A 25,000-nucleotide genomic window follows, 5' to 3' on the forward strand; every position below is an offset into this window, starting at 1 on the left:
GCCTTGGAAGAGTCCCAAGGCTTAAAGAATGAGCTGCAGAGACAATGCTTGAAGGAATTGAACAAAGAAGAATTAAAAGGGGACCTGAATGAAGTGTTTAAAAATCTTCAAAAGGACAAAGTTAACCTGAACCAGTACTTTAAGTGCAGCACAGGCAACAGGACCAGGGACACAGACTTTGAACAGAGGGTAGGAGACACTTCCTTACATAGGGGGCGGTGAGGGTATGGAATGGATTATCAAGGGTTATTGAAGGTTACCAAGGGTTACCAAGCCACAATGGTGATGCTGAATCATTAGGATCCTTTAACTTGAGGTTGTGAAACCGATCAGCTCCTAGGAAGTGGACGAGCTCTGCTGCAGACTGGGCTCTTTCCTCATGTTAATGTACCTCATAGACTCGTGCTTGTAGCTCCCGTCCAGAAGCCTGACCTTGCAGAAGAGCACTCCGTTCACCAGAGGAACATGGGCCAACTCATCCAGCAGCAGAGACACCTGGAACCTGTAGCTCTTCCTCCTCAAGACTGCGCTGACAGAGCCAAGGCTGGGCACTGGATACAAACCACACAGCAAGTTAGCCTTTTCCATTCATTATCACTGTCCCAATGTGCTTTTTAATGGCACAGGTGCACTCAGCTCAACACACTCCAAGCTTTACAGTGTGGCTGTGTTTGATGGGTTAACTAAATAAAAACATAGTTCTGTGTGACATCACAAGTCATCTAGTGACATCACAGGTGGTTATGACATCACCAAATAGTATAACCCTGGGGAAGCAAGGGAAAACTGCATAATTACCGTGCAGAAAAACCCTGGTAAACTTTTATAAGGCTCTGTCTGGTGAACCATAGAAATAAGATATTGAAATCAGAGACCACACAAAACAATAAAATAGACAGGTATCTAAACTTTAAACAGCAACAATGTAATCTAAACCAGGGTTTCCCAATCCTGGTCCTGGGGACCCCTGTGTCAGCTGGTTTTCATTCCAACTGAGCCCCCAATTACTTAACTCAACCTTTAGTTGAACTGATAATTTCCTTAATTAAACCCTTTTAATTGTGTTTGCATATTAAACAGTTGCAGGGTTCTAGTTACTTACAAAATGTTACAGCTAACTTGAAATCTGCAGCTGTTTAAGAGCTGAAAACAAGTAAAAAGGTCTAATTAAGCAAATTATCAGTTCAATTAAGGGTTTAGTTAAGTAACTGAGAACTCAGTTGGAATGAAAACCAGCAGACACAGAGATCCCCCAGGACCAGGAATGGAAAACCCTGCTCTAATCTAAACTACAGGCTTCACCTACACGTACACACATACATGTACATTCAGTTGCATTGCAAAGGCTTTAAGCTTGCTATGTGGTGTGCGTCTTTTCAATGCTCTATAATTGCTGTTTCAGCTCTTGTGCCATATTGCAGGACAAAAAATGGCACAGGTTGTGATAAAAGATGTGCTGTGGCATGCAAACAAGTACAAAGTTGTTTTTCTCTATTGCCTAATCACGTCATTGCATAACTATACAACTTTACTAGGAAATACGGTAGTAACAATTGTATTTACTGAAAATGACTTGCAGTGATCAGGTATTAGGCAATAAATCCACACTGGGAACACCCTGGTATACGAGCAGGCAGTATGACTGTCAGCACTATATAAGCTGACTTTTACCACTGTGCGCAGAAGTGGAGGCACGCTATTGATACCATTAGTTATGATTTATGCAGTTCTGAAGTAATGAATATATATTAATATCAGTATAACTTTGGGTAATTTCATCCTCAGTACGCTTAAACATCTGGAAAGGATGCACAAGCTAGAGGTGAGAATATGAGAATTCTGATCACCTCACTACTAAGAGGAGCAAGCAAACTAATCCCAGGGCTTAATGAAACCAGCTCTGAGGACAGCTTGAAGGATCTGAATTCATTTAGAAAAAAAGGGACTCGAATGAAGACTTTAAAATCTTAAAAGGAGTTGACAAAGTATAGCCAGTACCTTCAGCACAGCCCTAGAACCAGGACCAGAGGACACAGTTAGAAATGGAGACAGACTTAAGACAGGCTAGGAAACACTTCTTCACACAGAGAGTGGGGAGGGTATGGGATGGGTGATCTAGGGTTACCAAGCCATGGTGTTGATGCTGAATCATTGGGATCCTTTAAGACCCGATTTGAAAAAGTTTTCAACCAGCTACTAGGAACCGGACGAGCGCTGATGAGCTGAATCATATGGTGTATAGTCTTGATAAGCCGGGTCCAGTGTGTAACAACGTGGTAAAGAGTAACGCTGCTGTGCTTGTTTCTCCAGAGTCCTGAGACCATGAAGATGAGAGGTGTTGTGTTGCTGGCTGTGATCGCTGTGTTCTGTGCTGCCGACGCTCAGACATGTGCTCTGGATAATCTGATGAGCAGCCTGACCAAGTCCGTGGGTAAGAAACCAGCTTCCATCTGCATCTATCCAAACACTCAAGAGGGTGCTTGGAAGGGATGAGCCTTGATGGGCACAACAGCCCCTTTCTAAACTCTTGTGCTTTGTGTTGTTTCCAGCCTCTGCAGTGCTGCAGAACGTGACTCTGTCCTGCACTGATGTCCAAAGTAGAGGGTACCAGGTGGAATGTCCTAAAGGTCAGTGTGCCATGTTTACCATGTCCTGGTATGTTTGCCATGTCATATTTAACATTAATACCTCAATATCATAGGCAATACCCCCACTATATTGGTAAAATACAAACATTCATTAATATTAATTTCTCAATATAAAGGATGATGCCTCCATCATATGATTAATATTTAAGTATAAATATAGAGTTTTAGTCCTTAACGTGTATCATTATAAAATTATATTCACCGTTCCATTATTATGTAGATAATGTAAGAATTATTTTCACTTTAAATTTCATTAAAACACAATAAACATTTCAATATTATTGAGAAAACATACTTAAACAATTCTTAAACTTGCATCCGGAAGATGAGTTATTAAAAGTATTCTAAACCCAATGTAATCATTTCAGTTCTTACACATTAGTCACATTATGTTTGGACAGTGGTGTGTATTTCATGGCAGAGAGTCATGGCACCTTGTAACCACCAGGTTCCGCCCTTCTTAACCCTTTTACATCAAGAAAGTGGTTTATTGGTTTTCCAGACAGGCATTCTTCATTAAAAGATATGAATCAGCTTTGTTTATTGATACGAGACTCGCAGGTCAGCTCAGCAGGTATTCTACACCATTCCCCAATGTGCATAAGAACATAAGAACATAAGAAAGTTTACAAACGAGAGGAGGCCATTCGGCCCATCTTGCTCGTATGGTTGTTAGTAGCTTATTGATCCCAGAATCTCATCAAGCAACTTCTTGAAGGATCCCAGGGTGTCAGCTTCAACAACATTACTGGGGAGTTGATTCCAGACCCTCACAATTCTCTGTGTAAAAAAATGCCTCCTATTTTCTGTTCTGAATGCCCCTTTGTCTAACCTCCATTTGTGACCCCTGGTCCTTGTTTCTTTTTTCAGGCTGAAAAAGTCCCTTGGGTCGATACTGTCAATACCTTTTAGAATTTTGAATGCTTGAATTAGGTCGCCACATAGTCTTCTTTGTTCAAGACTGAACAGAGTCAATTCTTTTAGCCTGTCTGCATATGACATGCTTTTTAAGCCCGGAATAATTCTGGTCGCTCTTCTTTGCACTCTTTCTAGAGCAGCAATATCTTTTTTATAGCGAGGTGACCAGAACTGCACACAATATTCAAGATGAGGTCTTACAAGTGCATTGTACAGTTTTAACATTACTTCCCTTGATTTAAATTCAACACTTTTCACAATGTATCCGAGTATCTTGTTAGCCTTTTTTATAGCTTCCCCACATTGCCTAGATGAAGACATTTCTGAGTCAACAAAAACTCCTAGGTCTTTTTCATAGATTCCTTCTCCAATTTCAATATCTCCCATATGATATTTATAATGTACATTTTTATTTCCTGCGTGCAGTACCTTACACTTTTCTCTATTAAATGTCATTTGCCATGTGTCTGCCCAGTTCTGAATCTTGTCTAGATCATTTTGAATGACCTTTGCTGCTGCAACAGTGTTTGCCACTCCTCCTACTTTTGTGTTGTCTGCAAATTTAACAAGTTTGCTTACTATACCAGAATCTAAATCATTAATGTAGATTAGGAATAGCAGAGGACCTAATACTGATCCCTGTGGTACACCGCTGGTTACCACACTCCATTCTGAGGTTTTTCCTCTAATCAGTACTTTCTGTTTTCTACATGTTAACCACTCCCTAATCCATGTACATGTGTTTCCTTGAATTCCAACTGTGTACAGCTTAGCAACCCTGTTACCAGCATCTTGTTCTTTTGAAGCAGGTCAATCAGGAATGGTTTGGGGGGGAATGTTGGATTGAGGAAAAGACAAACTCGATTAACATCGCAGCATCTCAATTCTCATTGATTTAAGAGTGGAAATGTCATTTTACAAGTACATTCAATATTAATTGTGACTTTTCCTCACAACCATGTAGTATTTTGCATCTCAGCCCATTGACTTGAATCAAAGACGAGCGAGTTAGTGCTCAGCTAAAGAGCGAGCTGTGCAGTGGAGAGGCACGTGCCTGATGCTGATGGCGGCATTATTACCTCATCAGTCGCTCGGAGGGCATCATTACAATCTGAGGTGGCAGAATTGTAAATGCTTCTTGCTCTCTTTCCTTTGCAGGTTACAAGCCGACATGCTGCTCCTGCACTAATGCCGGCTGCTACTGGGATATCAGCGATGACCAGACCTGCCGCTGCCAGTGTGCAAAGCCGATTACGACAACTGTAAACCGGATCGGGGTCATCGCACGCTGCTGCAAGATTGCCATGTAGAAGCCAGAAACGATGGAATTAGCGTCTGGATCTTGAAGCTTAGTTTCAGATCCTTCACTTTTTTGGAACTCACTTCCAGCTTTTATCCAGAATGCTGAGTATTTATAAATCATAGCTGAAAACATATCTCATTGATTTGGCCTTTTGCTAGTGAATAGTTTGGCATTCTTTTGGCTTGCTGTGTATTTCTGTAAAACTCCCTGGGATGCTTTCACATAAAGGACGCTGCATAAATGATACTGGTATGGGCATTGTTTTAGTACTGAATAAAAAAAGTTCTAAAAAATAAATACTTTGCTTACTCACTTCTCACTCATGTTATTGGGTTTCCAATTCTTATATTGCTTCTGAAACTTGTTTTGATTATTTGCACATCCCACAATACGTACCTTTATGTAAGCTTTTCATAAGGCTAGGGGTAGTGTTAGTGTAGGGTTAGGTGTTAGGGGTTAGGGTTAGTGGTAGTGTTAGGGGTAGTGTTAGTGTAGGGTTAGGTGTTAGGGGTTAGGGTTAGTGGTAGTGTTAGGGGTAGTGTTAGTGTAGGGTTAGGTGTTAGGGGTTAGGGTTAGTGGTAGTGTTAGGGGTAGTGTTAGTGTAGGGTTAGGTGTTAGGGGTTAGGGTTAGTGTTAGTGTTAGGGTTAGTAGTGTTTAGGTGTTAGGGGTTAGGGTTAGTTAGGTTAGGGGTTAGGGTTAGGTGTTAGGGGTTAGGGTTAGTGGTAGTGTTAGGGGTAGTGTTAGTGTAGGGTTAGGTGTTAGGGGTTAGGGTTAGTGGTAGTGTTAGGGGTAGTGTTAGTGTAGGGTTAGGTGTTAGGGGTTAGGGTTAGTGGTAGTGTTAGGGGTAGTGTTAGTGTAGGGTTAGGTGTTAGGGGTTAGGGTTAGTGGTAGTGTTAGGGGTAGTGTTAGTGTAGGGTTAGGGGTTAGGGGTTAGGGTTAGTGGTAGTGTTAGGGGTAGTGTTAGTGTAGGGTTAGGGGTTAGGGGTTAGGGGTTAGTTAGGGTAGTGTTAGGGGTAGTGTTAGTGTAGGGTTAGGGGTTAGGGGTTAGAGTTAAGCCCCTTTCACACTGGCATGAGCCACCCAGTTCAGAACCTACCTGGGCAGGATCCTGTGTCATGCAGGTCGGCTATGTGATTTCACACTGCTTTTGATAAAACAGGGTTGACCTCGGTGACAGACGCAAGTAAACAATACGTGTATCAATGCCCCGGAAGCATCTTGTTAGTGATGCTTCCATCCAAGCTTCTCTGGATTGAACCATCAGCCCAAATCTTAATTAGAGTAAATGTTTCTTCATCCCTGCTGTGATCTGGCTCAAACAAGAAAACTAGGGCTAAACAGAAGAAAGAGAAACAGAAGAGAAACAAAGAGAAACAGAAGAGAAACAAAGAGAAACAGAAGTGAAACCTTCATTGCAGGCGTGGTTGTTTGTTATTGCGTCGCCTCACGAACGGCCGTCAAACATTTTACCCAGGTCTGACCCAGGTACCTGGTTTCACACTACGCGGGATTGTGACCCAATCAGCCAGGACCTGGCTCCGGACCCGGGTAGGAGCGCCAGTGTGAAAGGGGTTATGGTTAGAGTTTGGGTTAGTGTTAAAGTTAGGGTATGGTTAGAGTTAGTGTATGGTTGGGGTTAGGGTTTAGGGTTTAGATTGGGGGTTATGGTTAGAGTGACGGTTATAGTTGGGGTTAGGGTTTAGATTTAGTGTTATGGTTAGAGTTAGGGTTTAGGGTTAGGGTTAGGGGTGGGGTTAGAGTTTTAGGGTTTAGAGTGAGGGTTATGGTTAGAGTTAGGGTTTAGAGATAGGGTTAGGGTTCTGGTTTAGGTTTAAGGTCATGGTTAGGGTTTAGAGTTGGAGGGTGGCTGGGCTTAAGCCACCCCATTTATTCTTAAGCCCATCGTGCAGATTATGTAAGTAGCTGACATAATCCATGTGACAATCATATAATCAACTTGTTTTTTTCTTTATCTTTTTCTTTATTTCTATATTGTATTGAAAGAAAACATTTTGCTAAATGTAAAAATTCGTGTTTCGAAAACGCCTTATTGCAGAGTGCTGAAAGTTGGTATAGTTGTTTAGGGATTGTCCAAGATTAACTGGTGTTAGGCTATGTGGTATGGAGGCCATGCTGTATGATGTCAAAATCACACGGTACAGACATCATAATCACAAACTACAAAGGTTTTCTTCTCCCAAACAACTTAACCAGTGACACATATGACAATAGTGTGGTTGTCTGTAAAGGGTGTTAAAGGGAAGTTGCTACAATAAAAACCATCACGGCCACGTTGGATGACATCCTCAACACACAAAACTGATTAATAACTCCTTATAGAGCGTAGATAGAGCCATGGTTATTAGGGAACACATATAGTAACCCATGTATGCACTATAAAAAATGTCATTGCTCTTGACCTGGCTTATAACTCATTATAGAGTGCACATAGGGTCATGGTTACTATGTAAAACCATTCAGCACTTTTGCATTTGCTAAAGTGTTTGGTACTGGTCCTGGTCCCAGAAGCCGTAAAGTTACTGGCAGCTCTAGTTGTTAGTTATAATTAGTTATATTTATCTCTCTGGTAATTCACAACTATTGTAAATGTTCTAACATCTTCACTGGTAACCACCGAGAGAGCACTCAAAGATTACATGCCAGGTGTCACAGCCTAATGCTCACCCCCAGCTAATTTTCACTCCTGTGAGATGGAAAGTTAGCCAGGGGTGAGCAGGAGGGTGTGACACCAGCGTGAATAAACTTGCAGAGGCGTCCAGCATCTCAGAATGGAGATAAATCAATGAAGCAGACACAACGATAATAATTCATACATCAGTTTGATTTTATTAGGTTTGTGTTCTGGTGTTTTTTATGTATTAATTTTGATTGAATAAGTAGCTAATCAGATTTGTAACCGGTATGTGTGTAATGCATTGTACTGGTAGATAGATGATTGTAACGATGTAAAGCTATTGTTGTAATCCGTTTCTTGTTTAAAGTGTCAGCAGTAGCAGTACATTGCATCTCAATTGAAAATGCAGAAACAAAGAACTTTGGACAATTCTTTTTATTCCACGGACAGCAGGAGTGTAGCACAATCTGCATCAAAGGCCCCAAAAGTGAATTGTTTAGTTTGAACTATTTCAACACTGCAGAGCTGCATACAGGTCTAGGAAAACAGCAACATAGCATGTTGGGATTGGGAATTGAAGTGCGATTGAAAAACATGAATTGACCCTGAATGTGATATATTATATATGCAATATATAACACAGTGCTGCCTTGTTGTGTTTGGATGATTCGACACACGGAGTCGCGTGTTTCACGGTCTGGCCACGTTGGCAGTAAATTGTACGGGAGCCGGGGCGGGCCGTCACACTTTGTACTCTTTCATGCCTTCTTATCTGTAGACATTCTACGAGGTTCTGTTCCTAACCAAGTAGAAGAGCAGCCTTGCATGTATAGAGGGGTGTTTTAATACTGGCCTCACTTCACTCACAATGTGATATTTAGGCTGTTCAGAAAGCGTGGCTCACCTGAGACACTCTGCCTGCAAGCGGTGTTTTTATGATGGGAAATAATTCAATACATAATTTTTCATAATAGCATAATGCTTTTATTGTGCAACACAGGATTATAATGGCAGATAATGTGATATGTTCTCTTTTCATATGAACAGGCTATATATGATATGATTAAAACTACAGAGACTTTTTTTAGTGTTACAAAAGTTCTATTAACCAAGAAATTCGATATATTGTCATACAGTTGCCAAACTTTCATTTTCCAAAGACAAGCGAATGTGGTTTTGTTTCCAATGGTTTCAATGATGGTTTATTTTTTCCTCAAATAAATGAATTCCTGGTGGTGTTATTGTGGTAGTCCAGCAGGATACAGGAATCTTTTTGTCTTAAAAGGTGTGCCCAATAGCCTGGGGGTCGCAGGTTCAAGCCCAGGCAATGTCACTGTCAACCATGACTGGTAGTTCCTAAGGGGCAGCACACAATTGGCCAAGCCCTTCCCAGGTAGGGAGGGCTTAGGTCAGCTGTGGATCCACAGTACAAAAAATGATGCCTTGTCAGGAGCACATTTTGGAGGACACAGGCTCCAGCCTCCATTTCCAGACTAAAGTAAGGAAAAAAACAGGGTAAAAAATTGGAGACAACTAAATTGAAATAAATAAAAGAAGAATAAGAGGAGCACACATATATCTGTGACACAAAAACAGTCCTAACCTTCAACACTCCACTGGTTACCTCACTCCATTTTGAGGGGCAGAATTCTCCAGTACAAAGATTACATTTAGATTTGTGAATATCCTTACAACCTATACAGTACGTTTAAACCTTAATGCATTGCATCATTATATTTACTGAAAATGATTTGCGGCGATTGGGAAAGATGTTTAGAGGAAAAACCTCAGAATGGAGTGTGGTAACCAGCGGTGTACCACAGGGATCAGTATTAGGTCCTCTGCTATTCCTAATCTACATTAATGATTTAGATTCTGGTATAGTAAGCAAACTTGTTAAATTTGCAGACGACACAAAAGTAGGAGGAGTGGCAAACACTGTTGCAGCAGCAAAGGTCATTCAAAATGATCTAGACAAGATTCAGAACTGGGCAGATACATGGCAAATGACATTTAATAGAGAAAAGTGTAAGGTACTGCACGCAGGAAATAAAAATGTACATTATAAATATCATATGGGAGATATTGAAATTGGAGAAGGAATCTATGAAAAAGACCTAGGAGTTTTTGTTGACTCAGAAATGTCTTCATCTAGGCAATGTGGGGAAGCTATAAAAAAGGCTAACAAGATACTCGGATACATTGTGAAAAGTGTTGAATTTAAATCAAGGGAAGTAATGTTAAAACTGTACAATGCACTTGTAAGACCTCATCTTGAATATTGTGTGCAGTTCTGGTCACCTCGCTATAAAAAAGATATTGCTGCTCTAGAAAGAGTGCAAAGAAGAGCGACCAGAATTATTCCGCCCTGGGAATTTTCCGGCTACTGGATATGGGCAGTGAATAGGACTGTCAACACTATATAAGCTCACATTTACCACTGTGCACAAAGAAGAGAGCTGCCCGCCCCTGCCATAGGTAAGTGTGATCAACTGTAAACTTTCACAGTGTGTGAGTTCTGTGTGCTACAGGACAGGGGAATGCTGCACTGGGTGTGTGAATTTCATGCTAAACAGAGTAAAATAGGCAGGGTTTTCAAAAGTTCGTAAATGATAACTCCAGTGTTAATCAACAAATCAGCCCACATTTATGTAGCATTGATTTTGGTATAATTTTCAAGAGGTCGTGTGTATTGCACTGGGTGTGTGAATTTCATGCTAAACAGAGTAAAATAGCATTGATTTCAAGAGGTCGTTATGCCCATCTCGTTATTAAATAATCATGCTAACGTGATTTCTGAAATTATGTTGATTTCTGAAATAATGTCAGTATCTTAACGAGCGGTGCTTCTTGTGAATATGTCTTTAGTCTGCGTGGCAATCTAAAAGCAAATCAGTGTTGTCATAATATATCAGGAGTTAATTTGCACTTGGAAAAGGAGGGTTTTAATTAACGAAAGACTGCAACTCGCCTTGAAACAGAACTTTAAAGAACCGCGGCTGTGACGTTGAATATTCAGGGACTACCTAGATAATTCAATATTTGTAGTTATGAAAATATGTTAGACTTTTATATACTTGTGGTTATGAATGAGATTTGTTCACTTGTTTTAACAATTTGTAAATTAAGCCTGGAACACGGTGCCCGATGACATCGCAAGAAGGGATTCATGGTTGCATAAAGTAGAGTGGCAATGGGGCGAATCAATAGAGAAAAGAGAATACTATATATCTACTAATAAATATCTACAATTTTGGCTAGAACCTAATGAGACGTGATCATGAAAACCACATACCACTGGAGACATGCATGTAGTCTGTCTCTATTAAACACACACACACACACACACACACACACACACACACACACACACACACACACACACACACACACACACACACACACACACACACACACACACACACACACACACACACACACACACACACAGTGGTATTCCAGTGGTTTGTGTATAATGTCCGTGCCAATAATTCTGACAGTTCCACGTTGTACTTTTTTAACTGTTAGATGAAATGTTGACAGAATCATTAAAAACTGCTGTTATAATCATGTGATTACTGTGTCTCCCAAATGGTTTATTATTAATAACAAAACAAAAAACATGCTTTCCGTTCTTTGTAATTAAAAACGTGGTTTGGTATATTTTAATTATAACACAATTATAATAATTAAATCATGCTGCATGATTCTAATAGCAGTCTAACGTAATTGTAATATTGTCAGACTCCCCCCACTGAGGTCGCCGACAGCCGCCATGGCCTTTTTTTTTTTTTTTCTTCTCTCTCTCTCTCTCTCTCTCCCCTCTCCTCTCTCTCTCTCTCTACCCCACCCCCTACCCCCGACAGTGGTTTTGTTTGTTGATCTGTGTTTAATTATCATTACATTTTTTAGTAACTTAACATTTTAAAAAGTATAACAAAATCTACAATTGTAGTATAAGATTTATTTAACCTCATTCATTAATGTTCTATACATAAACAACCACCCCTTGTAAACAATTCAAACTTTTACACGTTAACAACTTAGTTTTAACCGTTAAACTAGTCTATATGTTTCAGGCCAGTTTCATTACCCAGCTGAGCTCAAAGACACATACATTTAAAAACGAAATGCGCAGACAGCTTTTCGCAAACTCTAAAGAAACTAAACATTTCAGTAAAAAACTGGTCTGTGAAAGTTATCTACTTTTTAATGAACTTCATTCCTGACTGCTTTAAATATGCATTTATATGGAAAAAAATTAAGGCAACGTTAACTTTTTCTAACATATTTTCTTGTGCTGGTATTAGTTAGTTGCACAAGAATAACATTGATTTATCAAAACGTATCGCAGCTAAACCTCACACAGGACTGTCAGCAGAAAAAAAAAATATACTAAACAGTCTTGCCTAGAGTCGGCTTCTTCTCAAAGAAATGCATTAAGATTGGTTTCTTCGTTTGATCTTTGAGTATGTACAGTACTGAACTGTCCACTAACATACTGGACCACTCGCTGCTCCAGGGGCTGTACCAACAAGAACAAAAAATGGGCTTGGATCCGAATTCACTGTATTATGCCAATCTTAAAAATGAAAGCGCACATTATTGAAAATATATATTTAGATATATTAAACTGGTCCAATTACTGTGTGTTTTTTTCATTCACGATGCTATTTGGGACAGATAATGTTCAATGTCGACATAACTTAAACGCCCCCCACCCCTTACGTTTTTTTTTTTCTTTTTTCAAAAATGTAACTAGCTGATTTTACGAGTTCTGATCATTACATTGGCTGATGAGTTGAACACGTCACCAAAAACAGCTCGACTCTCAGTTATGGTTCTTCTAAGAGGAGGTAAACCACACTTACTTTAGTCGGACCAGTTGAAGTTTTAAAAAAGTTAGAAAATAAAGAACATCAGAAGTCAATTGCAGCCGATTGATCAAAATGCAATTTTCCGAATTCAAAAGAATAGGGAGAGAATTCTTGACAAATGGCAAAACTTCAGTAATCCAGGCAGAAAGGGACACAGATTTGGGACAGCAAAACCAGGAGGACACAGTTGGAAGTGGAGACAGACTTAATCAGGCTAGGAGACACTTCTTCACACAGACAGTGATGAGGGTATGGGATGGGTGATCTAGGGTTATGAAGGGTTATCAAGCCATGGTGTTGATGCTGAATCATTAGGATCCTTTAAGACCCGACTTGAAAAAGTTTTCAACCACCTACTAGGGAGCGGACGAGCGCTGATGAGCTGAATCATGGCCTCCTCTCGTTCGTTCGTTTACTCATATGGTGTATAGTCTTGATAAGCCGGGTCCAGTGTGTAACAACGTGGTAAAGAGTAACGCTGCTGTGCTTGTTTCTCCAGAGAGTCCTGAGACCATGAAGATGAGAGTTGTTGTGTTGCTGGCTGTGATCGCTATGTTCTGTGCTGCCGACGCTCAGACATGTGCTATGGATAATCTGATGAGCAGCCTGACCCAATCCGTGGGTAAGAAACCAGCTTCCATCCGCATCTATCCAAGCACTCAAGAGGTTGCTTGGGAAGGGATGAGCCTTGATCGGCACAACAGCCTCTTCCTAAACTCTTATGCTTTGTGTTGTTTTCAGCCTCTGCAGTGCTGCAGAAAGTGACTCTGTCCTGCATTGATGTCTCAGCGAGAGGGAGCCTGGTGAATTGCCCCAGAGGTCAGTGTGCCATCTCAATTCTTCAGCTTTTATGTACCTTTATAATTTAGAGGTCTGATTTTTTTTTTTTGAGGGTGTGGTTGTGAATTCAGTTTGCTTGAGAGGACAGCAGCACAGAATCCCTTCACAGCTCTGCAAGAGAAAGAGAGGAGGGGGAGAGAGGTGGTGAGGGGGTGGCCTGACCTGACCTCATTGCTGCTATGAACACACCCTGCTTGCCTGCTTCCCTGCCTGCCAGTCAGCCCTGTTAAACAGATATTGGTAACGGTGCTGAACTGTGATGTTTGTCTTGTGTGAATTTAAATATAGCTAATGCCCACCTGAGGTTAAACCACCAAACTCATTCCACTGCAGCCAGATTCAAAGCAGGCTTCTTAACATGAAAGGCTAGAGAATCCAATATTCCCCTTATAACAGTTTACAGATGATTGTACTATGCAGTTACAGCAGTTTACCATAGTTTACCATGTTTGCACCATTACAATCTGAGGTGGCAGAATTGTACATGGTTCTTGCTCTGTTTCCTTTGCAGGTTACAAGCCGACATGCTGCTCCTGCGGTAAAGCCTGTGGCTCCTGGGATATCCGCAATGACCAGACCTGCCACTGCCAGTGTGCGAACCAGGACTGGACTTCTGCACGCTGCTGCAAGATAGCCGTGATCTTCAGGACCGTCAACGGTGTAATGAACGGAACCAACGTCGACGTCTTGACAGATTTAAACACAGATATTGTTTAAAGATTGGTGTGAGGCTTTTAGTTTTCAAGCTCCTTCACTTTTTTGGAACTCACATCCAGCTTTTATCTAGAATGCTGAGTATTTTTAAATCGAAGCTCAAAACATATCTCATTGATTTGAACTTTCGCTAGTGAATAGTCTGGAGCTATTTTGGCTTGCCCTGTGATTCTTGCACCTAGCTCTATAAATGATACTGGTATGGGCATTGTTATGGTATTGAATAAAAAGGGTCTAAAAAAAACATAAAAATTTTCTTACTCACTTATTACTCATGTTATTTGGTTTCCAATTCTGTTTTTTTTAATACATCATTGAAACTTTATTACAATTCAACCAATACCATACCTTTACAGAAGCTTTTCCATCTGAGCAAGGTTCACAGCAATATATTCTCCGAGTGTTAGAGTTAGAGGTACAGTTAATGTTAATGTTTAGGGTTAAGGTCTTGGGGGGGGGGGGGTTAAGACACATCACTTAAGCCCATCGTGTAAGGAGCTGACAAAATCCACGTGACAATCATATAATGAACTTGCTTGTGCTGAATCTGCACATATTTATCGTTAGTTATCAGACTGTTTTTTTTTCCCTCTCTGGTAATTCTATGTCTAGGAAAACATAATATCATAACAATTGGAATTAGGAATTGAATTGCAATTCAAAAAACAAGAATTGACCCTGAATGTGATATATTATATATACAATATATAGCACAGCGCTGCCTTGTTGTGTTTGGATGATTCGACACACGGAGTCGCGTGGTTCACGGTCTGGCCACGTTGGCAGTCAATTGTACGGGAGCCGGGGCGGGCTGTCACACTTTGTACTCTTTCATGCCTTCTTATCTGTAGACATTCTACGAGGTTCTGTTCCTAACCATGTAGAAGAGCAGCCTTGCATGTATAGAGGGGTGTTTTAATACTGGCCTCACTTCACTCACAATGTGATATTTAGGCTGTTCAGAAAGCGTGGCTCACCTGAGACACTCTACTCGCCGGGGCTGTTTTTATGATGGGAAAAACTGCAATATGTAATCGTTCATAATAGTATAATGCTTTTATTGTGTGAAACAGGTTATTACAATGGCAGATAATGTGACATTTACTCTTTTCATATGAGCAGGATTATATATATATACACACACACACACAGACACACACACACACACACACACACACACATACATACATAATATGACTAGGACTGCAGACTTTTAGTGTTACAAAAGTTGTACCCACCAAGAAATTCAGTACATCGTCACCTCGTAACAAAGCTGTTCATTCGTTGTGGCTCCAAAGATTTTGCAAAGTCCAGCGAATGTGGTTTTGTTTCAAATGGTCTAACCTTCTAGAAACAGGCAGTTCACAATCACATAGCTGCATCCAAGAACCAATAGCTTCACAACATAAACAGAACTGATCACTGTCTGTTTACTTCTACAATAGCACTGCACATGTTAATGTCAACAGATATCTTCAGTCCACACGTGGGTCAGTCCTTTTGAGGAACCAAGAACAGACAGGCAGAATTCTCCAGTACAATGATTACATTTAGATTTGGTAAAATCCGTACAACCTTCACAGTACATTTAACCCTTAATCAATTGTTCCATTGCATTTACTGAAAAGTGACTGGGATTTCAGGAAGTAGGAATAAAAACGCCCTGGGAATTTTCCGGTACACTGGATATGGGCAGTGAATAGGACTGTGAACACTATATAAGCCCACATTTACCACTGTGCACAAAGAAGAGAGCTGCCCGCCCCTGCCATAGGTAAGTGTGATCATTTCACAGTGTGTGAGTTCTGTGTGCTGCAGGACAGGGGAATGCTGCACTGGGAGTGTGAATTTCATGCTAAACAGAGTAAAATAGGCAGGGTTTTCAAAAGTTCGTAAATGATAACTCGTGTTACTCAACAAATCTTTATGTAGCATTGATTTTGGTATAATTTTCAAGAGGTCGTTATGCCTGTCTCGTTATTAATCATGCTAACGTGATTTCCGAAATTATGTTGATTTAAAAAAATAATGGCAGCATCTTAACGAGCGGTGCTGTCTCTGTTATCCGTTATTTATTTGATGGGGATCTGCAGGGTTTCAACCTCAGTGGTTCTCAAAGTGTTGCCCGCGAAGCCAGGCCATCCTGCCCGCGGCAGCTATGCTTACATTGCGGGGCGTGAACACATTTCTGGCGGGTCGTAGTGCGGGGAAATAAATAAAGCTTTAAAACACGTTTTCTAACAAAATCGCTTATGCTGTGCTTGTACTTACTCATATATACGATCAATCAATTGAATATCTGCATTTTCTCTGCTGTAGCCCAATCATAAGTTAGCTGGGTGGGATAAACTGTGTCTTTTTTCAACACAGCTGTATTCTGTATTCTCACGGTATTCTGCATGAAAATTGAAGGCGAGCGAGTAGCCAATGGGAAAGTGACAGATCTGACAGCTGTCCAATCATGCGTGAGCAGAGGCGGGGTGTTAATATGCCAGGTAAGCACTGAATTTCTCCGACTGTTGCTGAGAACAATAATACATTCCAGTATTTACAATTTCATTTCCACTCTCATATATATAACACCAGACAAGGGAAACATCGTACTAGATTGAGTTACGAATCCACTTTCTCTGATGAATTGTACTGGAGATGAGCGATCTTTAAAGCAGAGTAGTGTTGACAAATATGTCAAATTGAAAGAAAGGGGAGATGCTGTCTATCCTCATATTTTAGTTCATTAATGGCTAGCTGTGTAAACACGCTATTCAAAATTATTAGCATTTTGTATTTTATATAAATTATTTAAAGAATAAGCGCAGCACGCACAATTAGGGCCTGAGATTTGGTGTTATCAGAGTGAGCCAAGAATAACTCCCGCTAAAACTCTTAATATATACATGTACTGCACATGCCGCGGGAAGGCAGTGTGTAAGAGAAGAACCCAAGCAATAGCCAGCGTGCCCGCAAACAGACAAGTAAGAGCAATTTATGACCGTGCAAAAATTACTGTGAGGACCACTGCTCTGGCAGAGATTAAATTGGAAATTACTGCAAGCATGTTTCTAAACCAAGCGACGATACCTGCAATCTCAGCAGTGTCTGAGGAAGATCTTTTCAACCCATGCAGTACTTTGATAAAGTTTGAAGGAAACTGTCAAGGACGCTTAGAAGTTTCAATATCTCCATTAAAATCAGCAGGATGGTTCACTTTCTCTAAGTAATTGTTAAAGTTATTTACAGTGTTCATTTCTTGTATAACCTCCACGCGTGTAACACTGTTAAAACACTACTGTGTGCAATCAGCCCTGCAGTGGATTCTGCGATTCCGGTTTTAACGTAATTAGATGTCATATCTACGGTATTTAACCGTCAACGCTAACCGTGTTCTTTAAAAGAAATGTGGTCTGTTATAACAACGGAAAATATCTGTTTTTACTTGTAATAAAAAAAAAAAAAAAAACTTTTTTTTAAAGGAAATGTTCTGTAAAAATAAAAATATGTTCTTCCTTTTAGTATGCAGGTAATTTGCTGTTAAATTGAAGGTAAATTGTCATTTTATAAGAGAAGCCGGTTTACCTGCACTGTTACCACAATATTACCGTGGAATTTACCGACATTTTTTTTTACAGTGTGGAATTCATTGAAGGGATTTTGTGTCAACCGACCCCACATCCAAAAGTCTGTGATTGAGTGTGTGTGTGTGTGTGTGTGTGTGTGTGTGTGTGTGTGTGTGTGTGTGTGTGTGTGTGTGTGTGTGTGTGTGTGTGTGTGTGTGTGTGTGTGTGTGTGTGTGTGTGTGTGTGTGTGTGTGTGTGTGTGTGTGTGTGTGTGTGTGTGTGTGTGTGTGTGTGTGTGTGTGTGTGTGTGTGTGTGTGTGTGTGTGTGTGTGTGTGTGTGTGTGTGTGTGTGTGTGTGTGTGTGTGTGTGTGTGTGTGTGTGTGTGTGTGTGTGTGTGTGTGTGTGTGTGTGTGTGTGTGTGTGTGTGTGTGTGTGTGTGTGTGTGTGTGTGTGTGTGTGTGTGTGTGTGTGTGTGTGTGTGTGTGTGTGTGTGTGTGTGTGTGTGTGTGTGTGTGTGTGTGTGTGTGTGTGTGTGTGTGTGTGTGTGTGTGTGTGTGTGTGTGTGTGTGTGTGTGTGTGTGTGTGTGTGTGTGTGTGTGTGTGTGTGTGTGTGTGTGTGTGTGTGTGTGTGTGTGTGTGTGTGTGTGTGTGTGTGTGTGTGTGTGTGTGTGTGTGTGTGTGTGTGTGTGTGTGTGTGTGTGTGTGTGTGTGTGTGTGTGTGTGTGTGTGTGTGTGTGTGTGTGTGTGTGTGTGTGTGTGTGTGTGTGTGTGTGTGTGTGTGTGTGTGTGTGTGTGTGTGTGTGTAGATAACTTGTGTACCCGGGTTATTATATTTCCAAAGTTTTTAGTTGCTGTGGCCTTGCCTTATTGGCAGAGTGTTACATCTGTTCTCATATAATGGAAATCATAACCTGTATTAGTAAATATATTTGTATTTTAGGCAATATAACGGATCGTTCTCCAATTGTGTTTACCAACAGCTGAAGAAAGTACTTTATTTATTTTACACGATAGAGTTTTTCTAACAAACTGCAGCACCACGTTGTTTTGAGCACATCATAGATCTTAATAATAGAATAATTCATACTGTGGTAAACGTTGTGAAGCTTTAGGGTTCTTTTAAAGTTTTAAAATTGATTGTCTTCTAAAAAAAAATGCATACAATTGTTTTGACAGCCTGCACTGCCGCTGCGTACATAACACAATCACAGCAGAAGCGCATCGTTTCGGTGAGCAGCACTGCAGGGGAAAGCCCTGCATATCCTGTTCATGAAGCCCGGAGACTGCTAATCAGTATACATCGCGAACTCTTTCAACCCAGTGACTCACCTTTGGATAACTGACATTTCATGACACTTTTTGGGGGACTTGTGCTGCTAGTAATGGAACTGGTAAGATTTTTGCTGACACTGCTAGGACTGGTCAGACTGGTGCGGACACTGCCGGAACTGGTCAGACTGGTGCTGGCTCTGCTGGTCTTGTTTTCAGCTCTTAAACACAGTTGCGCATTTCAAGTTCTAAAATGACTGGGGGTTGGGAATCACAGCACTGCACTATTAGATACACTCTGGTGGAAATGTACTCTTTGAATTACTGTTTTAAATATGCATTTATGTGGAAAGAAATAAAGGCAATGTTAGACAAAAAAAAAGTGTTTTATTTTTCTAATATATTTTCTCCATATGCAAAATGTTGGAATTATTTAGACAAATGAAAGGTTATTTTCTTGCACGAAAATGTTCAAAATATGCCTGCGTATACTCTACTGGAGATGAGAGATTGAACGATCTTTGATGATTGCAAGCGAACCCGACAAGCAAAAACATTAGACTTACAAATACAGCCTGGTGTTGACAAAATTTACCAAGATGAAAGAGACGCTATTACCTGTGTAAACATGTTACTTAAAACTTTCTAAAATATTTCTTCTTTCGATATTCACGGGAATGTGGTGCTTATTTAGCAGTTTGTGTTCATTGGTTTATATTTGATTTTAAAAAAGTGTCATTCTGTGTGGAAAGCAGATGAAATGTATCAATCTGAGCTCGAGGTGTAAGTATGTATCAAATCTGGTGAGATGCATTCGAATGGACGCTCTAAGACAGGGGTTCTCAAACCCGGTCCTGGGGACCCCCTGTGTCTGCTTTTCATTCAAACTGAGCTCTCAGCCACTTAACTAAACCCAATAACTTGCTTAATTACACCTTTTTAATTGTTTTCAGCTCTTAACAGATGCAGAGTTCAAGTTACTTATAAAATGTTATAGCTAGCTTAAAATCTGCAACTGTTTAAAAGCTGAAAAAAGTACAAATGTCTGATTAAGCAAATGGTAAGTTCAATGAAGGGTCTAGTTAAGTAATTGAGAGCTCAGCTGGAATGAAAGCCAGCAGACATAGGGGGGTCCACAGGACCGTGTTCGAGAACCCCTGCTCTACAATAGAGTTACCTTGCGCTCTTACACGTCTCTTTATGTAAAGCACATGCATGACATTTTTTTTCAATGATATGGGAGTAATGTCCCTACCTAGCTGCTGCGGTAAAACAATCAACAGAAATGATGCTGCACCGCTCTGTGTTTAATGCAGCAGCAGTGTGTAACTGTGAAATGTTTACTGAACTGGGATAAGAATGCCATCTCGTTGTAAACTGGTCCAGGTACTCCCTGTTTGTCATTGATGATGCTATTTGGGACAGAGAATGTTCAAAGTTGACACCAAGTTAACTTGATTCATATTGTGGTATACATTGTGAACTTTAGGGTTCTTTTTAAAGTTTTAAAATTGATTTTCTTTTTAGAATAAGCATAACATTGGTTTTGGCTGCGTACATAACACAATCACAGCAGAGGCGCATCGTTCCGGTGTGCAGCACTGCAGGGGCTTAGCTAGGGATAGATTTTTCCCCAGTCTAAATAAAACCCTGCATATCCTGTTCATGAAACCCGGAGACTATTAATGCAAACTGCAAATCAGTATACATCGCTAACTCTTTACCCAGTGACCACCTTGGATGATTGAAATTTCATGACACTTTAAAAGAAAAACAGAAACAATCTAACACGACTCTATTCACACTGTTAGAAACACACTGTGTGATATTAAAAGGTCAAGAAGAATAGAACTTCATTCATAAATATGAATAAGTAGATGGGGTTATTTATTAAGAGACGTGCGTTTGGTTCACTGCCTTACTGGGGACACTGGTGCTAAAGCTAGAACTGGTCAGACTGGTGCTGCTCCTGCTGGACTTGTTTTCAGCTCTTAAACACAGTTGCATATTTCAAGTTACTTCTAAAATGACTGGGGGTTGGGAAGCACAGCACTGCACTATTAGATACACTGGTTGAAATGTACTCCTTGAATTACTGTTTTAAATCTAGAAATAAATTAAGGCAATGTTATAGAAGAAAGTCTATGGATTTATTTTTCTAATATATTTTCTCCATATGCAAAATGTTGGTATTATTTAGGCAAATGAAAGGTTATTTTCTTGCACGAAAATGTTCAAAATATACTTGCGTATACATAACTGGAGATGAGAGATTGAGCGATCAGTTCAATGAAGTAATTAAGAGCCCAGCTGGAATGAAAGCCAGCAGACACAGGGGGGTCCCCAGGACCGGGTTCGGGAACCCCTGCTCTACAATAGAGTTACCCTGCGTTCTTACCTCTGTCTCTATTTGTAAAGCTCTTGGATGACAATGTTTTTTCAGTGATCTGAGAGTAGTCTAATGTCCCTACCTAGTTGCTGCGGTAAAACAATCAACAGAAATGATGCTGTACCGCTCTGTGTTTAATGCAGCAGCAGTGTGTAACTGTGAAATGTTTACTGAACTGGGATATGAATGCCATCTCATTGTAAACTGGTCCAGGTACTCCCTGTTTGTCATTGATGATGCTTTTTAAGTTGGGACAGAGAATGTTCAATGTCGGCAATGTTTCTGAAATGACGCCTCTGAGTAGGAGAATATACAGCATGAGTTTTCGATGCTCTTACCAAACAGTGAATATATGGATTAAATTGCCTCCACTTCTTTGTGCCCTGGGTATCGGGGCCATCGCACAAAAATACAAGACATGAAAAGTATAGAAACTTAACAACTATTATTAATCATTATATAATTGGGGGTGGGGGGGTGGGGGGGTGCGCCATTGCACAAGAATAACATTGATTTGGGGTGATTGGGGAAAAAAGTAATTCCGGTTTTCAAACCTTCAGGAATTTGGCCATAAAAACGCCCTGGGAATTTCCCGGCTACTGGATACGGGCAGTGAATAGGACTGTCAACATTATATAAGCTGCCATTTACCACTGTGCACAAAGAAGAGAGCTGCCCGCCCCTGCCATAGGTAAGTGTGATCTGTAACTGTAAACTTTCACAGTGTGTGAGTTCTGTGTGCTACAGGACAGGGGAATGCTGCACTGGGAGTGTGAATTTCATGCTAAACAGAATAAAATAGGCAGGGTTTTCAAAAGTTCGTAAATGATAACTCCAGTGTTACTCATCAAATCTTTATGTAGCATTGATTTTGGTATAATTTTCAAGAGGTCGTTATGCCTGTCTCGTTATTAATCATGCTAACGTGATTTATGAAATAATGTCAGTATCTTAACGAGCGGTGCTTCTTGTGACTATTTCTTTAGTCTGCGTGGGAATTTAAAAGCAAATCCGTGTTGTCAATATATCAGGAGTTAATTTGCACTTGGAAAAGGGGGGTTTTAATTAACGAAAGATTGCAACTCGCCTTGAAACAGAACTTTAAAGAACCGCGGCTGCGACGTTGAATATTCAGGGACTACCTAGATAATTCAATATTTGTAGTTATGAAAATATTTTAGACTTTTATATACTTGTGGTTATGAATGAGATTTGTTTTAACAATTTGTAAATTAAGCCTGGAACACGGTGCCCGATGACATCGCAAGAAGAGATTCATGGTTGCATAAAGTACAATGACAATGGGACGAACCAATAGGCGAAAAGAGAGTATTATATATCTACTAATAAATATCTACAATTTTGGCTAGAACCTAATGTGACGTGATCATGAAAACCACATATGACTGGAGACATGCATGTAGTCTGTCTCTATTAAACACACACACACACACACACACACACACACACACACACACACACACACACACACACACACACACACACACACACACACACACACACACACACACACACACACACACACAGTGGTATTCCAGTGGTTTGTGTATAATGTCCGTGCCAATAATTCTGACAGTTCCACGTTGTACTTTTTTAACTGTTAGATGAAATGTTGACAGAATTCTTAAAAACTGCTGGTATAATCATGTGATTCGTTTATTATTAATAGCATTATCATTAAGTTATGCCAAATCACTTTTTTTTTTTTTTTTAAAAAGTGCCCCTCTCCTCTCTCTCTCTCTCTACCCCACCCCCTACCCCCGACAGTGGTTTTGTTTGTTGATCTGTGTTTAATTATCATTACATTTTTTAGTAACTTAACATTTTAAAAAGTATAACAAAATCTACAATGGTAGTATTAGATTCGTTTAACCTCATCCATGAATGTTTTATACATAAACAACCACCACTTGTCCAAGACATACACTATTGTAAACAATATACTGGACCACTCGCTGCTCCAGGGGCTGTACCAACAAGAACAAAAAATGGGCTTGGATCCGAATTCACTGTATTATGCCAATCTTAAACAAGAAAGCGCACATTATTGAAAATATATATTTATATACATTAAACTGGTCCAATTACTGTGTGTTTTTTTCATTGACAATGCTATTTGGGACAGAAAATCTTCAATGTTGACACAACTTAACCCCCCCCCCCCACACCATACGAGTAGCCGAGTTCTGATCATTGCATTGGCTGATGAGTTGAACACGTCACCAGAAACAGCTCGACTCTCAGTTATGGTTCTTCTAAGAGGAGGTAAACCACACTTACTTTAGTCCAATCAGTTGAAGTTTTAAAAAAGTTAGAAAATAAAGAACATCAGAAGTCAATTGCAGTTTTGGGACAGCAAAACCAGGAGGACACAGTTGGAAGTGGAGACAGACTTAATCAGGCTAGGAGACACTTCTTCACACAGACAGTGATAAGGGTATGGGATGGGTGATCTAGGGTTATGAAGGGTTATCAAGCCATGGGGTTGATGCTGAATCATTAGGATCCTTTAAGACCCGACTTGAAAAAGTTTTCAAACAGCTACTAGGGAGCGGACGAGCGCTGATTAGCTGAATCATGGTCTCCTCTTGTTCGTTCGTTTTCTCATATGGTGCATAGTCTTGATAAGCCGGGTCCAGTGTGTAACAACGTGGTAAAGAGTAACGCTGCTGTGCTTGTTTCTCCAGAGAGTCCTGAGACCATGAAGATGAGAGTTGTTGTGTTGCTGGCTGTGATCGCTATGTTCTGTGCTGCCGACGCTCAGACATGTGCTCTGGATAATCTGATGAGCAGCCTGACCCAATCCGTGGGTAAGAAACCAGCTTTCATCCACATCTATCCAAACACTCAAGAGGTTGCTTGGGAGGGATGAGCCTTGATGGGCAGAACAGCCTCTTCCTAAACTCTTGTGCTTTGTGTTGTTTTCAGCCTCTTCAGTGCTGCAGAGAGTGACTCTGGTCTGCATTAATGTCTCAGCGAGAGGGAGCTTGGTGAATTGCCCCAGAGGTCAGTGTGCCATCTTCAGTTCTTCAGCTTTTATGTACCTTTATAATTTAGAGGTCTGATTTTTTTTTTTTGAGGGTGTGGTTGTGAATTCAGTTTGCTTGAGAGGTCAGCAGCACAGAATCCCTTCACAGCTCTGCAAGAGAAAGAGAGGAGGGGGAGAGAGGTGGTGAGGGGGTGGCCTGACCTGACCTCATTGCTGACCTGACCACACCTTGCTTGCCTGCCTACCTGCCTGCCAGTTAGCCCTGTTAAACAAATATTGGTAACGGTGCTGAACTGTGATGTTTGTCTTGTGTGGATTTAAATATAGCTAATGCCCACCTGAGGTTAAACCACCAAACTTATTCCACTGCAGCCAGATTCAAAGCAGGCTTCTTAACATGAAAGGCTAGAGAATCCAATATTCCCCTTATAACAGTTTACAGATGATTGTACTATGCAGTTACAGCAGTTTACCATAGTTTACCATGTTTGCATCGTTACAATCTGAGGTGGCAGAATTGTAAATGGTTCTTGCTCTCTTTTCTTTGCAGGTTACAAGCCGACATGCTGCTCCTGCGGCAATGCCTGTGGCTCCTGGGATATCCGCAATGACCAGACCTGCCACTGCCAGTGTGCAAACCAGGACTGGACTTCTGCACGCTGCTGCAGGATAGCCGTGATCTTCAGGACCGTCAACGGTGTAATGAACGGAACCAACGTCGACATCTCGACAGATATAAACACAGATATTCCTTAAAGATTGATGTTTTTAGTTTTCAAGCTCCTTCACTTTTTTGGAAATCACATCCAGCTTTTATCTAGAATGCTGAGTATTTTTA

General features: G+C 40.6%; 3 protein-coding genes across 4 annotated transcripts; all 3 read left to right on the plus strand.

Moving 5' to 3' along the window:
- Positions 1–1,663: 1,663 nt before the first annotated feature.
- LOC121309091 (resistin-like) lies at positions 1,664–5,181 on the plus strand. Its single transcript, XM_041241968.1, has 4 exons — positions 1,664–1,822; positions 2,311–2,431; positions 2,550–2,627; positions 4,725–5,181. Exons 1-4 carry the CDS (start codon positions 1,808–1,810, stop codon positions 4,874–4,876), a joined length of 366 nt encoding a protein of 121 aa, XP_041097902.1. The 5' UTR covers positions 1,664–1,807; the 3' UTR covers positions 4,877–5,181.
- Positions 5,182–9,904: 4,723 nt separating this feature from the next.
- LOC121309090 (resistin-like) lies at positions 9,905–14,200 on the plus strand. The gene is made up of 4 exons (XM_041241967.1): positions 9,905–9,983; positions 12,882–13,004; positions 13,124–13,201; positions 13,734–14,200. Exons 2-4 carry the CDS (start codon positions 12,896–12,898, stop codon positions 13,937–13,939), a joined length of 393 nt encoding a protein of 130 aa, XP_041097901.1. The 5' UTR covers positions 9,905–9,983; positions 12,882–12,895; the 3' UTR covers positions 13,940–14,200.
- A 1,408-nt stretch (positions 14,201–15,608) lies between these two features.
- LOC121309089 (resistin-like) lies at positions 15,609–24,994 on the plus strand. 2 transcript variants are annotated; one of them, XM_041241966.1, is made up of 4 exons: positions 15,609–15,710; positions 23,861–23,983; positions 24,102–24,179; positions 24,713–24,994. In XM_041241966.1, the coding sequence occupies exons 2-4, from the start codon at positions 23,875–23,877 to the stop codon at positions 24,916–24,918; spliced, it is 393 nt and encodes a 130-aa protein (XP_041097900.1). In that variant the 5' UTR covers positions 15,609–15,710; positions 23,861–23,874; the 3' UTR covers positions 24,919–24,994. The 2 variants fall into 2 exon arrangements, with proteins under 2 accessions (XP_041097900.1, XP_041097899.1); XM_041241965.1 differs by lacking the exon at positions 15,609–15,710 and adding an exon at positions 21,736–21,843.
- Positions 24,995–25,000: the final 6 nt, after the last annotated feature.

This window comes from Polyodon spathula, unplaced genomic scaffold (assembly GCF_017654505.1).
Source record: "Polyodon spathula isolate WHYD16114869_AA unplaced genomic scaffold, ASM1765450v1 scaffolds_862, whole genome shotgun sequence".
Classification (NCBI taxonomy): domain Eukaryota; kingdom Metazoa; phylum Chordata; class Actinopteri; order Acipenseriformes; family Polyodontidae; genus Polyodon; species Polyodon spathula.

Bases quoted from the DNA above. Each gene is read 5' to 3' on its own strand.
- LOC121309091 (XM_041241968.1), top strand. The intron at 2,432-2,549 runs GTAAGAAACCAG...TGTTGTTTCCAG, and splicing joins CAGCCTGACCAAGTCCGTGG to CCTCTGCAGTGCTGCAGAAC. The intron at 2,628-4,724 runs GTCAGTGTGCCA...TTTCCTTTGCAG, and splicing joins CCAGGTGGAATGTCCTAAAG to GTTACAAGCCGACATGCTGC.
- LOC121309090 (XM_041241967.1), top strand. From the start codon at position 12,896: ATGAAGATGAGAGTTGTTGTGTTGCTGGCTGTGATCGCTATGTTCTGT. The intron at 13,005-13,123 runs GTAAGAAACCAG...TGTTGTTTTCAG, and splicing joins CAGCCTGACCCAATCCGTGG to CCTCTGCAGTGCTGCAGAAA. The intron at 13,202-13,733 runs GTCAGTGTGCCA...TTTCCTTTGCAG, and splicing joins CCTGGTGAATTGCCCCAGAG to GTTACAAGCCGACATGCTGC.
- LOC121309089 (XM_041241966.1), top strand. From the start codon at position 23,875: ATGAAGATGAGAGTTGTTGTGTTGCTGGCTGTGATCGCTATGTTCTGT. The intron at 23,984-24,101 runs GTAAGAAACCAG...TGTTGTTTTCAG, and splicing joins CAGCCTGACCCAATCCGTGG to CCTCTTCAGTGCTGCAGAGA. The intron at 24,180-24,712 runs GTCAGTGTGCCA...TTTTCTTTGCAG, and splicing joins CTTGGTGAATTGCCCCAGAG to GTTACAAGCCGACATGCTGC.